Source organism: Trichosurus vulpecula, chromosome 1, assembly GCF_011100635.1.
Source record: "Trichosurus vulpecula isolate mTriVul1 chromosome 1, mTriVul1.pri, whole genome shotgun sequence".
In the NCBI taxonomy this organism is placed as follows: domain Eukaryota; kingdom Metazoa; phylum Chordata; class Mammalia; order Diprotodontia; family Phalangeridae; genus Trichosurus; species Trichosurus vulpecula.
Window position 1 is genome coordinate 383,320,358 of NC_050573.1, and position 16,976 is coordinate 383,337,333.

Consider the following 16,976-nt stretch of genomic DNA (forward strand, 5'->3'; position numbering starts at 1 on the left):
TTAATGATTTCCTTTCCAGAGACTGACTTAGAAGCATCCTGTTAAATGTTTAACAACCAGCTTGGGAGAGGTGGAGAATGTATACAGGACATAGTTTTAAATTTGATTGTGTTATTGACACTTTCTCCATCACTTTCTAAGTCTAGACAATTAAACAAAACAATAAATTAAGCCCTAATTTGCAACATGCTCACACTGAAAATTTAATAATCAGCTTCCTAGCCCTGGCTCTAGCACCACCTTGGATTGACTCTTGTCCTTACAATACATAAGAAGCAGAAAAGACCAATTAAGCAAAAACTGCTTTCTGTTTTTGAAACCCTTCTTGATAAGGGCACAGACTAGAAGTGTCCGGGTAGTGAAGATCTTTGCCAGAAGTCATCTACAGATAAAAAGTTGCCATTGTCAGATACCATATCACACAAGCAAGTGCCAGGGCACAGGTTTCAAGGGGGAAAATGGATAGGGAGTGCCAGGGATAGGGATGTGGGTGGATTGACAATTATTCTTAAAGGTATGGAACAAGGAGAACATGGGAGGAGGGGAGGGTAGTGAAAGGAAGAAAGAGAAGCGAGAAGTAGACACAATAAAACCTAGATTAAATGAACAAAATTTGTCAAACCTTTAAATAACTCAGCATTCTCAGCATTTTGAAGGAGATACACATGACCAACCCCCAGCCCCCCCCCCAAAAAAAACCTACCCCAACTCTCTATAGAGTTGTAGTGTTTTTGTTGCAGGATTAGTATACATCCATTCTATAATACCTTCTACATCTATAGCCCTAAAGAGTGACAAGTCATATTTATTTTTAAATTTTATTTTATGGAATAAAACAAGCATTTCCATAAATGAGTGATATTTCTGAGTGACAGTGACTGCTACCATCTGATTCTCAGTCATCAAAGAATAATTCAACTACATATACTAGAGTCAGTCAACTAAGGCAGAAAATTGAACTCATTAATTTTAGGAAAGATTTTTTTAAAAAAACAAGAAAAGCTTAAGCATTTAAACAAAATCAAGTTCCTGGTTAACTTGGTTCACCTGGTTAACACATCTCTTTCCCTGTGCATTCTGGTTTCTCAAGGTTTCATTGTCAGGAGGTTTTCCAAACTCACAAAGTCACCCCAAGAAATGTGCACAAAATGAAGGTGCAACACTAACCATGTTCACCCTCTAACCTGGAAGCTCATAGAAGAAACTATCATCCCATAGTCCTTAAAACAGAAAGTGCCCTTTTTTAGATAATATTTTAGCCATATTTTTATTAACAGTTGCCCAAGAAAGAAGCTATTTTTCAGATTGTAGACATTGACAATGGCAACTTTTTATCTGTAGATGATTTCTGGCAAAGATCTTCATTACCCGGGCACTTCTAGTCTGTGCCCTTATCAAGAAGGTTTTCAAAAACGGAAAGCAGTTTTTGCTTAATTAGTCTTTTCTGCTTCTTATTGCTTCTGAAATTTAACAAAAGCAAATTCCAACCTAGTTAAGGAAAGAAATGATGGCACTTTGTAATCTAACATAAGGGACTAAAGCTATGTTATAAGTAATGGAAGTTAAACACAGTCAGATGAGTGGAGAGAAATTGTGATTTTGTGGCCTCCTTTAACAATAATATACTTAGGGCAGCTAGGTGGTGCAGTAGATAGAGCACTTAAGTTCAATCTGGCCTCAGACACTTACTAGCTGTGTAAGTCACTTAACCTGGCCAAGTCACTTAACCTGGGCAAGTCACTTAAACCCTGATTGCCTCCAAAAAACCCCAAACAATAACTTACTTATTTATGTTCTTGTGTCCTTCTTTCCTCCCACTCTCTTCAAAATTATTTTTTTGATTCAGAGACGATAACTTGGGCTTATCAACAACTGTTTTAATAGGCAATGAGGAATTAGCATAAAGCTTCTGCCATCCCCCTTTTTGAGAATGCAAAAAGGCAATCTGAAAAGGGGTTGTGGTTCTTTTTTGGGTCCTCAACTGCTCGCTTAGGTGCAAGATAAGTAGGAAATTCAAAAAGAATCAGCTACTATATCAAGACAGGGAAGCAAGAACTACATCTTTAACGCCCCTCATCTGAAGCACAGAGTTTAATTCTAAAATGAAGAATGCACCAATACATGGAGTTGTGAGTTATAAATATTTGGCAGCAACTATTTGGAGGCTTATAAATCTCATATTCTGCCTGCATTGGAACTTAAATGTTCATTTCTAGGCACTGATCTTAAAACATCAGAGAGCAAAGATCTTCTCTTGGATTTTTATAAAGGCCCTATCCAGGTGTAAATAATCATTAGACACAGACAAGTTATAATTATGTATTGTCTCCCTCCCTTCCTCTCTTCTTCTTTCTTCTACCTTTCTCCCTCCCTCCCTCCCCCCTTCTCCCCAATTCTCTCCTTCTTTCCCTCTCAACCTCTCAAATTGGAATGAGGATGTGAACATAGACAAGATAGAACCTGCTTCTAAAATTCTTCTACTCCAATGAGGTGTGGTATGGGGGAGATACGTACACAGATAATTATGAAAAGAGGGATAGTATCATAAGTTCAAAAGATAGGTCCAGACAAAGAGAGAGAGATCACTTTCAGTTGTGGAGGGAGATGACATAAAGGGGAATGGAAGATGTAAGGTCAAGAAAGGGTGAGTCTTTATGGAAGAGGTAGCAAAGAATAGGATTTGTACATTTTCTTTTGATTTTCATGTACCTATATGAATGGTCTTACAGATTTCTTTTGTTTTACTTTTATATCACCATCCCTTGTAACAAAGCAGTTCAGCAAATTTAAAGTTTAAAATTAATTTATTTAGATTTTTAAATGATGAAGCTATGCATTTAAAACAATGGAAATTTTGTCAAATTTCATTCCCTCATTCATTGTCATAGGCCCAAATTTCCACGTCAGAATTTTATGGCAAATGAGGGGGTAAGATGGACATCTATAATGAAATAAAAGGGACAATCTTTCCACTAAAGCCATCAGAAACCTTAGCCAAGCTATGGAGGTCCTAAAAAGACACATTTTGGGGGAACAATTAGCATCGAGACAGTGACATAAAAATTGATAGAGTCCCTCAAAACATAAATCTTCTTTTGTGCTTACCTGTTTCCAGTCCTGGCCATGGGACATTTGGCCACCAAGAGCTTTTAATTTTTCCCCTGTGGTTTGTAGCCTGAACAGCTGGTGGACATCCCTAATCTTTGGGCTGTACATTGAAGCTGCTTGGGCTGTGGTTTCTCCACAGGGGTCAGTTGCTGTTCTAGGAAATCTAAAAACAGAACACAAGCGCCAAAGAACACCAAGAAGGCTTTTTTTCCCCTTCCCAGTTTGGTAATTCAGATTGTCTGAAAAGCTCTCTTACTCAACAACCTCTCTACGTTGTATCCAGGTCCAGTTTGAAATAATTGGGCTGGGATCACATTTTTCATGTACTTTTTTAGTTAACATGGGGCCTCTCCTGAAATTGTTGTCCTTCCCTCATATGCTTTAGGGCTTTATGATTAATTTAAAGAGTACTGTCTTGCCTAAGTGAAGAAACAATGCCCACTGAGAAAGACAAGAATAATGTCTAAATCTAGATTTTTGTGAAAGATACTGTTAGTTTCTTTACATTTCAAAATACTAAAAATTGATCTCTTTTCACTGTTAGTTCCTGGCCATTCTTTTGCTGATGTTTATCACAGAAGCAGCCGCTTTTGTTTTGGGATTCATTTATCGAGAGAAGGTAAGTAGAATAGTCATATAATTAATATCATAGATATAGTCTTGGGGGCAGGTAGATGGTGCAGTGGATAGAGCACCAGACCTAGAGTCAGAAGGACTTGATTACTTACTAGCCCGTGACCCTGGGCAAGTCACTTAACCCTGTTTGCCTCAGTTACCTTATCTGTAAAATGAGCTAGGGAAAGAAATGGCAAACCACTCCAGTATCTTTGCTAAGAAAATCCCAAAGGGGGTCATGAAGAGTTGGACGTGACTGAAAAATGACTAAACAGCAATATTCTGTGTGCACATGGAATGTTTGGTAAGTGTCCTTAGCCCCATTTCAAGGCACCTGGAGGTTGCTTCCCAATGACTGGCTGGTGAAAGAGGTAGCAGCACATGAGTGCTTAGCAGAAACACCAAATAACTGATGAAAGGTAGGCAGTTGTAGTATTACAAGTCCAGAGTTTTCCCCTGAATCACTAAATGTGAAACTTTCAGTGGCATAACTAGTCTTCAGTTTAATTGGACAAAGCATTTATCTACTACCCTGTGTTCAGGCACTTTGCTAGGCTCTGGTCATATTAATACAAAAACTAGCCTGTCTTCTCAGAAAGCTTATAGCTGGACCCCCTACCCCCCTTAGAGAATTAGTATCTTTTCTACCCACAGTTTCTCAGCTTTTCAATACCTTTCCTTTTCTCTGGCTAGCTAGGACTAAATTTTAACCCTAAAAGAACTTTACATGCTTATATTTTCCTTTGGATGTAGTCTGGTACATACCTTTTCTCTCTATAGGCCTCATTGGTTTTTTTTAGTTGTGAATTTCAAAAAGAAACTATTCCTCTTATATCACATATTTGAAGGTAAATAGGGGGGAGTGGGGGATGAGAAGAACGACCTGAGAGAAGGACAAGAGGCAAAGACCGTGGGCTCTCTTAGCTGTATTAGAAAGTCAAACCTAGAGTAGAGCAATTGAGGCTTTGTGCCAGAGCATAGAAATTTAGAGAATATAAACATTTTAAATGAAGGGTTTTTTAATAATAAATTTATTTTTTACTTTTAGTTTATAACACCCAGTTCCACAAGTTTGGAGGTTCCAGATTTTCTCTCCCTCCCTCTCCCCACCACAAGATGGCATGTAATCCAATGTAGGTTCTACATATGCCTTCACATTGAACTTATTTACATAATAGTCCAGTTGTAAGGAAGAATTATAACCAATGAAATGAATCATGACAAAGGAGAAACAAAACCAAAAAAGAAGGGAAAAAAGAGAGAGAGCAAATAGTTTGCCTCAATCTTCATTTAGACTCCATAATTCTTTCTCTGGATGTGCAGAGCTTTTTCCATCATGAGTCTTTTGGAGCTCTCTTTGAACCTTGCATTGATGAGAGGAGTCAAGTCTATCAAAGTTAGTCATCACAGACACCATGTGTCTGTAATTGTGTATAATGTTCTCCTGGATCTGTTCCCCTCACTTAGCATCAGATCACATAGGTCTTTCTAGGTTATTAGGAAATCTGTCTGCTCCTCATTTCTTATAGCACAATAGTATTCCATTACATTCATATACCACAATTTGTTCAACCTAAATGAAGGTTTTTTAAAAAAATATGTAATTGGAAAATTTGTTATATTTATATTTTAACAGCACTTTCATTCCTTTAGCATCATTAAAAGTAGTTAGCAAGATTTATTAATTAAACTAGTAAGCTACCAGATGGCATGCCTCCTCCTGATAGTAGCACACTGGATCTGCCTTTCCCTAGTTCTTCCCTTATCCGATTTCTCTTTCTCTCTAGGCAATGGTCTTCTAATCAGTGGCCTCACAGTGTCCTAGGATCTTTGTCACAAGGTCTCCTTCTTGCCCCTTCCCACTTATTCTCACTGAGTTGAGGGCTTGTTTAGTGCTGCTAGCCCTGAATGTCAGAATTACTAGTTATAGCTCCTTTATCTATTTATTTAAAAAATTATAGACCTCTCATTTTTATATCATCTTCATTTCTGAATGTATTTTCCCATTACCCTGTGAACCAGTCATCCTTTGTAACAAAGATTTTTAAAAGGAAGAGGAAAAAATCAATTTAGGAAAACTAACCAGCTAGATGGCTCAGTGGATAGAGCACTGGGTCTGGAGTCAGGAAGACCTGAGTTCAAATATGGCTTCAGATACTTACCAGGGTGTGACCCTTGGCAAGGCACTTAACCTGTTTGTCTTAATCCACTGGAGATGGAAATGGTAAACCACTCCAGTATCTTTTCCTGGAAACACTGATGGACTGTATGGTCTACAGGATCAGTAAAAGTTAGATACAACCAAACAACAGCAAAAACCAATCAATACGTATCAACTGAATCTGACAGACTTTGAAATATTCTAAACTTACAGGCCTCTCTCTTTTGGCAGAAGAAAGCGGAGTACGTTTTGCCAGCTTTTCTTCCAACTCAGGTGTCTTGGGGATTATAATATTAATGTTCAGTTTCTTTTGTAGTTTCATCGTTCTATCCGTTTAGATCATTGTAGTCATTTTGTATAATTTTTCCCTAGTTTTGCTTACTTCATTGCAATCAGTGTATGTCATCCTGTGCTTCTCTGAATTCTCCGTGTTAATAATTTCTTTTGGTACTGTAATATTCCATGACATTCCATCCAAATCCAGTGTCCTATTCTCAGTCCTCATCCTGCTTGACCTCTCTGCAGTCTTTGACATTTTTGATCACTCTTTCCTTCTTGAGTCCCTCTTCTTTCTCTCCTGGTTCTCCTCCTACCTATCTGATTGCTCCTTCTTTGTCTCCTTTGCTGGATCCTCTTCCAGATCACACCCTCTAATTGGTGTGTCTTAGGTTCTCTTCTCTTCTCCCTCTATATTACTCCTCTTGGTGATCTCATCAGCTCCCATGGATCTAACTACCATCTCTATGCAGATAACTCTCAAAACTACCTATCCTGGCCAAAACTCTCTACTGACCTTCAATTTCACATCCCCAGCTGCTTTCGACATCTCCATCTGGATGTCCAGTAGACATCTTAAACTCAACATGCCCAAAACTGAACTCATTATTTTTCCCCTTAAATTCTTCCCCACTCGCCACTCCACTTCCTTATTACTATAGGAGACAACACCATTTTCCCACAACCTAGAAATCATCCTGGACTACTCATCATCTCTTAAACCCACCCCCACCCCTCACATATATCCAAGCTGTTGCCAAAGCCTGTCAATTTCACCATTGCAACATCTCTTTCCTCTGACATTGCCAGCACTCTAATGCAGTCCCTTGTTACCTCACACCTGTACTATTCTAATAACCTGCCTTGGGGGAGAGGGGTGTGGAAGGAGGGTCTACCTACCTCTAGTCTCTCTTCTTTCCATTCCATCCTCCATTCAGCCACTAAACTGATTTTCCTAAAATTCAGGTCTGATTCTGATTCTCTCTCTCTCACTCTCTCTCTCTCTCTCTCTCTCTCTCTCTCTCTCTCTCTCTCTCTCTCTCTCTCTCTCTTCCTTCCTCCCTCTTTCTTCTGCTTTGCTTACTGATCTCCTTGGCTTTCTGTAATTCCCAACTAAAATCCCTTCTTTTACTGGTAGCCTTCCCTAATCCCTCTTCATTCTAGTACCTTCCTTCTGTTAATTACTTCCTGTCTATCCTGTAAGTAGCTTATTTATACATAATTGTTTGCTTGTCTCCTCCATTCGATTGTAAGCTCCTTGAGGACAGGGACTTTCTTTTGCTTCTTTTTGTATCCCCAGTGTTTAGCACAATGTCTGACACATAGTAGGTGCTTAATAAGTGTCTATTAATTGATTTATTCAAGTACCACAATTTGCAGCCATCTTCTCATTGATGGGCATCCAAGGTTCCTTCCATCTCTTAAGTTCTATGAACCTACAAAATCATTTACAAGGCACCATGTTAGGTTATGTGCTAACTGATGAAGACATAAGTAATACATAATCCTGTTAGGGATGGGAAAGATTTTACCTCTTAAATATTGACATGATCCCTGAATTTTATCACAAGAATTACCCAACTTTTTCCTGATTTGGTGTCTTGAGAGGCTACTTTATGATAATTTATATAATTAAACAAGGGCTATTTTGTATAAAGAGCATAAATATTTCTGTTTGTCCACATAGATATGTGTGTGTAAATAACTATATCTATATACACTTATATGTATATGCATATATATATTAACAGACATATTTTAAATTTCAGGTAGTGGCAGAGGTACAAGAGACCATGGATGAACTCTTTCAGACATATGGTAAGGAAAAGCCAGAGACAGAGATGGTGGATTTCTGGCAATCTCAGGTATGTAAATGATAAGTAATTAATAATAGTAATTGACTAATCTATTTATAATCTATGTTATAAGGTATATGGGATGTACAAAAAGTCTTAGTCTAGTTTTCAGCTATTAATAGTTTAAAACTGTACTAAGAAAAACATTAGCATGTGGTTCCTACCAAAAGATTAAGAAAATTATACTAATATAAAGTTTTTGAAATCTTTAATCTCTTTTTACTTTGCAAAGGAATAAAAACTGACTAAATCTTGCTTTAGTATATTCTTCAAGGATCTCTGGTTTCATCCCTCTGCTGGTGAAAATTTCAGGACTTCTGTACACTAGTAGACAGACTTCCTGAGTTGCTGTGCCTGAAAATACTCATTTGTTGGTCAACTCTCTTGTGATCCCAGTCTCTCCTCACCTAGCTAGGCTGGTCCTGAGCCTGCACCCTTCCATTTTGGTTGGATCTACAAGACAAATGTTAGGCAAACCTAACATCCTAGGACCTAGAGACACTCGTAGGCCTTGCAATATATGGATTTTTTTTTCTATCAACAGTTATTTATTGATCATTTCTACACCTACCACCATGTGAAAAATAAAGCTCCTACCTTTAAACCCTCAAGACTCTTTCTCTATGAGTTTCATTTCCAAGAGCCCATGCCTTGCAAAGTGTCTAAGTTCAGATTTGGTACTACCCAGAACACATCAGACATCGACACCATCTAGTTCCCAAGAATTTTGCCCCTGACTTCATCTGATTTGTGAATAATGTGGTTTGTTTACTCTTGTATATTGGTCTCAATTTGACATATCTCAACAAATAAAGACAATCAGGTAAATTTTAAGTCAGCCAGAGAATTAATAGAGTCCCAGGGTATCCTCTGGGGGCACTCAAAATGCTTCTTTTAAGACACCTTGAAGTGTCCACCAGTTTAATTCTTCAGATAATTCTGACATCTTCATGATCAAAAACCATAATTAGTTAGAATTGTACATATTGATTCTACATTTGTCCCATTCGAGGATCTTAGGTAATTTATTGCTATAGTTTCTTATGTTCGTGATGGTTTGTATATACGCACATATGTATAAATATACATTCTTATTTAACTAGAGAGGAAGCTTAGATATAGTAGATAAATGGGCCTTTGAGTCAGAAAAATCTAGAATCTCACCTCTGACACATATTGGATCTGCAACGCTGCGAAAGTAGTTTAACATTTCAATGCCATAGGCAACCCTTTTAAGATTATTGAGTGGCAGAACACTTGCTAACCTGCATTGATAGGAGAAATTTCCTACAAATTCAGATCCCTTTTCCCCTCCTTCCAAAAAATTAATTTATTAATGATTTCAGATGCAGGAACTTGTATGTAGCATTTGGTTTTTAAAATTCTTTGAAGGCACATTTCTAAGGAAAATTAACTGCTTTTCATTCTATTTCAGTTTCAATGCTGTGGTGTTGAGAACTACACAGACTGGATTAATAGAGAGTGGTTTAACCGAACTGGAAACAACAGTGTCCCTCAGAGTTGCTGCAGACAAGAATTTAAGAATTGTAGTGGACTCCTCAGTGAGCCTCAGGAACTGAATACAGTGGTAAGTCAGGCTCACCTAGAACAATCCATAAAGGCTGGATATTTCTGTTATTCTAGCTTTTCCCCGAAGCAGTGATACATCTGATTTTTTTTGGGGGGGGAGGGGAGGAGAAAGAAGGTAGAATTGTACCAGACCTGTAGTTTCTCTGGTATAGGAAATTTCCCTTTGAAGAAACTCTTTATATCAATGCATATTGGCAATAGTTTGGAAGCCTATAGTCCTGGAGAGTTGCCTGGGCATGGAGAGATTAAGTGACTTGCCCTTGATCATAGGTCAGTAGGTTTCAGGGATCTGACTCTGAGACCAGCTCTCCTTCTTTTATGCCTTTCTGCTTCTCAATGAACCTGATTTTATGTGTCAGAGTCCAACTTAGTCATTTCTGTATGTGGGCAAATGATCAATAAGGAAACAAAATGCCACCATAAAGGATTGGTGTTGTGGATTCTATATGTATTCCCTGAACCCAACAGGAAAGCCTTTATGGAGTTAGAAAAATTACAGCTTTTCCCTACCCACCTCCAAACTATTGTGTATGATTTGTAACTTCCATAATGTTTTTTTTTGGCTACTAACTTTTTTTTTATTTAACATATTTAGTTTTCAGTATTGATTTTCACAAGAGTTTGAATTACAAATTTTCTCCCCATTTCTACCCTCCCCCCCACTCCAAGATGACGTATATTCTGGTTGCCCTGTTCCCCAGTCAGCCTTCCCTTCTGTCACCCCACTCCCCTCCCATCCCCTTTTCGCTTCCTTTATTGTAGGGCAAGATAAATTTCTACGCCCCATTGCCTGTGTATCTTATTTTCTAGTTGCATGCAAAAACTTTTTTTTTTGTTTTTGAACATCTGTTTTTAAAACTTTGAGTTCCAAATTCTCTCCCCTCTTCCCTTCCCACCTGCCCTCCCTAAGAAGTCAAGCAATTCAACATAGGCCACATGCGTATCATTATGTATAACCCTTCCACAATACTCATGTTGTGAAAGACTAACTATATTTTGCTTCTTCCCAACCCATCCCCCTTTATTGAATTTTCTCCTTTGACCCTGTCCGCTTTCCAAAGTGTTTGTTTTTGATTACCTCCACCCCCATCTGCCCTCCCCTCCATCATCCCCCCTCTTTTTTTATCTTCTTCCCTCTTCTTTCCTGTGGGGTAAGATACCCAATTGAGTATGTATGGTATTCCCTCCTCAGGCCAAATTTGATGAGAGCAAGATTCACTCATTCCCCCCTCACGTGCCCTCTCCCCTCCACACACAGAACTGCTTCCTCTTGCCACCTTTATGCAAGATAATCCACCCCATTCTATCTCTCCCTATCTCCCTCTCTCAATATATTCCTCTCTCATCCCTTAATTTGCTTTTATTTCTTTTAGATATCTTCCCTTCATCTTCAACTCACCCTGTGTCCTCTCTCTCTCTCTCTCTCACTATATATATATATATATATATACACACACACACATACATATATACATACATGCACACTCACTTATATATATATATACACACACATAAGCATATATATATATATATATATATATATATATATATGTATATTCCTTTCAGCTACTATGATATTGAGGTCTCATGAATCATACACATCATCTTTCTATGTAGGAATGTAAACAAAACAGTTCCAATTGGTAGATTCTTTCAATTTCTATTTTGCCCTCTGGTTCTAGAATATCAGGGCAGTTTTCCTTGATAATTCCTTGAAATATGATGTCTAAGCTCTTTTTTTATCATGGCTTTCAGGTAGTCCAATAATTTTTAAATTATCTCTCCTGGATCTATTTTCCAGGTCAGTGGTTTTTCCAAGGAGATATTTCACATTGTCTTCCATTTGTTCATTCCTCTGGTTCTGTTTTATAATATCTTGATTTCTCATAAAGTCACTAGCTTCCACTTGCTCCAATCTAGTTTTTAAGGTGGTATTTTCTTCAGTGGTCTTTTGGACCTCTCCTTTTCCATTTGGCGAATTTTGCCTTTCAAGGCATTCTTCTTCTCATTGACTTTTTGGAGCTCTTTTGACATTTGGGCTAGTCTATTCTTTAAGGTGTTATTTTCTTCAGTATTTTTTTGGGTCTCCTTTAGCAAGTCGTTGACTTGTTTTTCATGATTTTCTTGCATCACTCTAATTTCTCATCCCAATTTTTCCTCTACTTCTCTTACTTGCTTTTCTAAATCCTTTCTGAGCTCTTCCATGGCCTGAGACCAATTCATATTTTTCTTGGAGGCTTTTGATGTAGGCTCTTTGACTTTGTTGACTTTTCCTGGCTGTATGTTTTGATCTTCTTTGTCACCAAAAAAAGAAATCTAGAGTTTGAGTTTGGGTCTGTGTTTGAGTCTGGGTTCATTTTTGCTGCCTGTTCATTTTCCCAGCCAACTACTTGACCCTTGAGCTTTTTGTCAGGGCATGACTGCTTGTAGAGTAGACAGTACGTTGTCCCAAGCTTTAGGGTCCAAACTGCTGTTTTCAGAGCTAATTCTACTCCACCGTCACCCCAGGCTCTGTCACAGCAGCGCTCCTCCTCCCCCAAGAACCACCAACCAGGACTGCAATCCAGATCCAAGCAGGGCACAGCAAGAGAATCTGCCTTTGTGCCCACAGAGGCTCCTTACACTCCCGCTCTGATCTGCTGCTAGATTCCTCCCCTGTGTGAGCCAGGGACTTGGGAAGCTGCTGACACTGGTGCTCTGGAAGCAGCCTCAGGAGTTTCCTGCTGCTGCCACTGCCACCGCTGCACCACCTCCACTACCCCCAGGAATGTGGCTGGACTGCTCTCACCTTGATCCCGCAGTTTCCCACTAACTTGCTCTTTGGTGTTTGTAGGTTGAGAAGTCTGGTAACTGCCACAGCTCAATGATTCATGGCCCTAAAGCCTGTTCTGGCCGGCTGACTTCTGGCCTGGTCTGTCCTGGCACAGCACATGCTGGACTGCACTATGCTCCCAGCACCATGGGATAGACCCTTCCCGGTGACCATCCAGGCTCTTCTGGGCTGGAGACCTATTTCCCTCTGCTATTTTGTGGGTTCTGCAGCTCTAGAATTTGTCCAGAGCCATTTTTTACAGGTGTTTGGAGGGATTTGGGGGAGAACTTAAGCAAGTCCCTGCTTTCCAGCTACCATCTTGGTTCCCTCATTTTTTATTTCTTGTTCAATTTCTCCTGGGTGCTCATGTAGTCCTTGTAGAAAATTTATTTTTTCCTTTAAATATCTGTTTGCAAAGCCATGGTATACAATAATCAACAAGCATGGGTAACTAACAAAGCAAAATTGGCTAACTGCAAAAATAACACTACCAGTGGGTGCGTGTGTGCGTGTGTGTGTGTGTGTGTGTGTGTGTATGAAATACAGTTTTACACATTTAGCACATACACAAAACAATTAAAACAGACATTACTATAGTATACAAAAGAATCTAGTAAAATAAACACAATAGCAAAATAAGAAAAAGAATACTCAGACATGCAGTAATTCACATGTATAGCAGTATGTAATTACATTCAAGGCACATTTCACATGAGCAATCTCCAGTCTTGTTGCCTAGATACACATGTAACTATATCTTCAGATTTATCTGTAACATCATCACTTGGGTTAGGGATTGGTCAGACAGACCTAGTTCTCTTGTCAATGTTCTCTTGCCAATGACTGATCTCTTTAAACCAGAGGGAACTAAACATGAGAATCATTATAGACTTGTGTGTCCACACCAGCGCTGGCAGCCCTGTCTGGTTGGCTGTCAGCACATTACTACTTCATGGGTTGAATCTGTACCCTAGGAGTCTCTGTGGTAGTTTTGGGCAGGAAGGGAGTTGGTCTGGGTTCAATTCTCTTGCCTTGTAATAATACACACAATCTTCTTCATTGGATGCATCACTTTCAGCGCCCATATCTGTGTCAGAATGCCTTTGTACATCTGATGGAGTCCCATACCAATGGGCTCTGGAGCTCAGGTTATATCTTACTATGTGTATTCCAAGTTAACAGACATATGCTGTATTTTATTGTAACGTAGGGGCTTCAGTTTTGTCACATAGTGAAGAGCATCCACAGGGCAACAGAAGGGTTTGGGGGAATGCCTTGGGTGTGCCTCAAGTCCTTCCAGGTATTTCAGTTTTTTTCTTCTCACTAGGGTTGTGCTGGGGTAATGGAATTACGGATAAAGGAACTTATCAATTACATCATGATCGTCATCCTAGGATTTGCTGTTGTAAAGGTATTTACCTCAATTTTCCCAGATGAATCTTCTCCAGAAGTACCTTATTCAGAGTTGTAACCAAGGTGTTATAACTAGAACATTGCCTAGTATTCAGTATTTGGGGCATGCCTCAATCCCATGGTGGTCCAGAAACCATTGTTCCCAAGCTATGTACTTCTGGTTTCTTTCATTGCCTTAGTATTATAAGGTATTCACCTTTCAAAGCTCACCTTCCCTGCCAAACTCCATTAGACTATGCTCTAATTCTTATGATAAAGAATGAGTGCCTGGATTAAGAATCAGGATGAAGGACAAATCTTTAAAATAAATATTGCATAGACTATCATAGTAGGATTTAATACCAATGTGAATATATCAGAAGAGAAAGGCAAAGAACTCCAAAAAATCCTGTAGTTCAGACAGGAAGCTGAGCATTTCAGGTGGCAAGGGTTCCTGGAGGAGAGAGATCTTTCTTTGGTATGTTCATTTTAAAGAGGTAAATGAGTCTCTGAGAAAATTCTTTTCTTTTCCAGTTTTTTGGAATGCTAAGCATCTTGGTGATTGCATGCAAGAAAGAAGAGAATGGCTACCAACCCTTGAACTCTGGAGTGTTTGCTTGAAAAGAGATGAACAAATGAAACTTCACTGAATCATTCAAAAACAAGTGGCTTTTACATACTGACCCTAAAGAATATTAAAACCCTACGGATAAATATTTTTATTCATGTGGACTGAAGATGATGAGCTCTGGAATTTGTCATTTCTTACTGTTCTCCCATTCCACTCTGACACACAATCAGCAATATACAAAAAATAAGACTTGATTAAATTGAATCTACATCTAAGTCACCTAGAATTAATATGGTCTGTAAAAATACCACGTTAATAAGGGATAGTTAGTTCCATGGGAACAGTGCTATAAATGAGCGACAGATGGAGTATTGGGGATTTGGACCTTGATGGTGGAATTTTATTATTATATATTGCTTATCACAACTTTATGACTGTACTGCTACTTAGTTTTTTAAATTATGAAATATTTCAACTGTATTAGTGCTTAAGTTGGCATAGCACACACCTAATTGGGTTGTTTTGGTTGTTTAAAACTCTAAATTAAGTTATAACAAAATTGATTGTTAAAATGGTAACCTAGCTATGGTTTATTTGATTCAGCTGTATTGTTTTGACAAGATTATCGCTTACTGATGTACCTCAGTATGAAAGACATAATAAACAAACCTATTTTTCTTCCTTATTTAAATTCCATGGGTTTGTCTGCTAAAAAGCACATGTCACAGAATGACGGATCACTAAGAGTTCAGAGATTTCAGTCTTAAATCCAACTTGTAACATCCCCAAGTTTTCAGTAAGTTTTTAAAGGAAAGAGAATAGTTGAAACTTTTTTTTCACGTTATGTAAAAGTTGTCTCCTAGATGAGTTCTTTTACTTCAAATGTAACATTCCTGTAACCTACTTTTCAAGCAGGAAAGGAAATGTGAACTGAGTTTAAAATATTCTGAGGTTTTTCTTGCTATGAGGATGATAAATGAGTGATTAGGTAGTTCTGGTTAACTTAATAGCTCTTTTCGGTAGTAGTATGTCTTTTGTTAACAAATTATAGACTTTCCTTTCCCCTTTTTCCTTTGCTTTTCTTTCCTTTTTCCTTCCACTCTCTCTCTCTGCCATTGTCTTGGCAGATCAGCATGGAAGGTTTATCCTACTTCCTTTCTTCATCCTGTACTAGTTCACACCTCCTTAGGCAATAAGGTGGCCTTCCACCCTAAGGGGCTCTCCACATTGTTGCCAGACTTAGTGTGGATACCTGATTGGCCCTTAGAGGTTCACCAGCCTCAGTCTCCCCAGCAGTACCATGCTGTTTGGCCAAATTTTAGACATTTTCATGCTCACAGTTGTCTTCTGTCATCTTCCATCTCATTTTAGATTTTGAATTATTAATTGACTTATTTAGGCTCACATGCATAGATGAACCAATTACAATGCTGTCAGATTACAATTAAAATGTTTCTTCAGGATTTCTGACTGCCTGAAAAACAGACAGGCTTGAATATGCTTTTCTTCTAAAGAAATAAAGACTTCCCTTGTGTGAGAAGATTTTCTCTTAAGATTAGTAGCTTATACTTTTTTTCTCAAAATTCTAGAAGATGGGGATACCATTTGGACCTTAGGCAGTTATAAACGGCCTATTTGTGGCTTTCAGAGATCAGGTTTTAAATTATTCAGTGGTGGTTTTGAAGTACTAGATAGTTGGAATTATTTTATATGAAGCCAAATCTTTAGGTAACAACAGAAAAAACAAACTTAAAAAAATTGTCTTAAATAAGATGCAATGCTGTATTAAAGGAATAAGTTGCTTTCCACATAATCTCTCATGATTCTCCTGACTAATTGTGCAATTGTTCTTATTCTGGTATATCAGTAGGTAATTAAATGTCTTTTAATTTAAACTCTCATGTACTGAGCACTGTCTTTACTAATTCTTCAAATATCACCTTGGAGTAATTTTAACAAACTAATAAAATATAGAACACCTAAATATGTTTGCAATTATTGTTTCCCTGTTCTCATGGATACATTTTAAAAAAAGAGAGTTGAAGTGTATCAGTGCCAAACTTACCTGTCACTAGAGACAATGGGACACATGAATATAACCATAATAGTGAACATTAATTTGGGTTCTAATAGCTGCAGCATGGTCCAGTGGAAAGAGCTTTGGAGTAAGGGGACCTGGGTTCACATCCCCTTCTGTTACTACCTGTCTGACCCTGGCTAAGTCAGTTTTCTTACTTATAAAATTGAGGGGGTTAGGCTAAATAGTCTCCAAGATCCTTTTCAACTCTAAATCCATGAACTGAATATAAATTTTGCATTTATTTAGTTAGCTTTACAATTCTTATTATTGTTCAGAACATAAAATTATACTAATTGGATATGTGATATCAATTGACACCTATTAAGTCCTTATTTATTTACTATACACCAGTCACCTTAATTTGGGTTCTACAACTGCAGCTAGGGATTAAAGTGCTGGGGATTTTTTAAAAAAGCAAAAGCAGTTCCTGGCCCTAGAGTTTATATTCTGGTTGGGAAGACAACACCTATAAATCAATACATACAAAATAAATACAGAATAGGTAAAAAGTGAAA

General features: G+C 38.1%; 1 protein-coding gene across 1 annotated transcript in view; it reads left to right on the forward strand.

Moving 5' to 3' along the window:
- LOC118833699 (tetraspanin-36-like) overlaps nucleotides 1–16,365 on the forward strand; it is a 63,120-nt gene extending 46,755 nt beyond the window's left edge. The window contains exons 4-8 of the mRNA XM_036741084.1: nucleotides 3,653–3,727; nucleotides 7,930–8,025; nucleotides 9,452–9,604; nucleotides 13,746–13,829; nucleotides 14,345–16,365. Of these exons, the coding sequence (XP_036596979.1) occupies nucleotides 3,653–3,727; nucleotides 7,930–8,025; nucleotides 9,452–9,604; nucleotides 13,746–13,829; nucleotides 14,345–14,431 (495 nt within the window). The 3' untranslated portion in view covers nucleotides 14,432–16,365. The remainder of the gene's footprint in view (nucleotides 1–3,652; nucleotides 3,728–7,929; nucleotides 8,026–9,451; nucleotides 9,605–13,745; nucleotides 13,830–14,344) is intronic.
- Nucleotides 16,366–16,976: the final 611 nt, after the last annotated feature.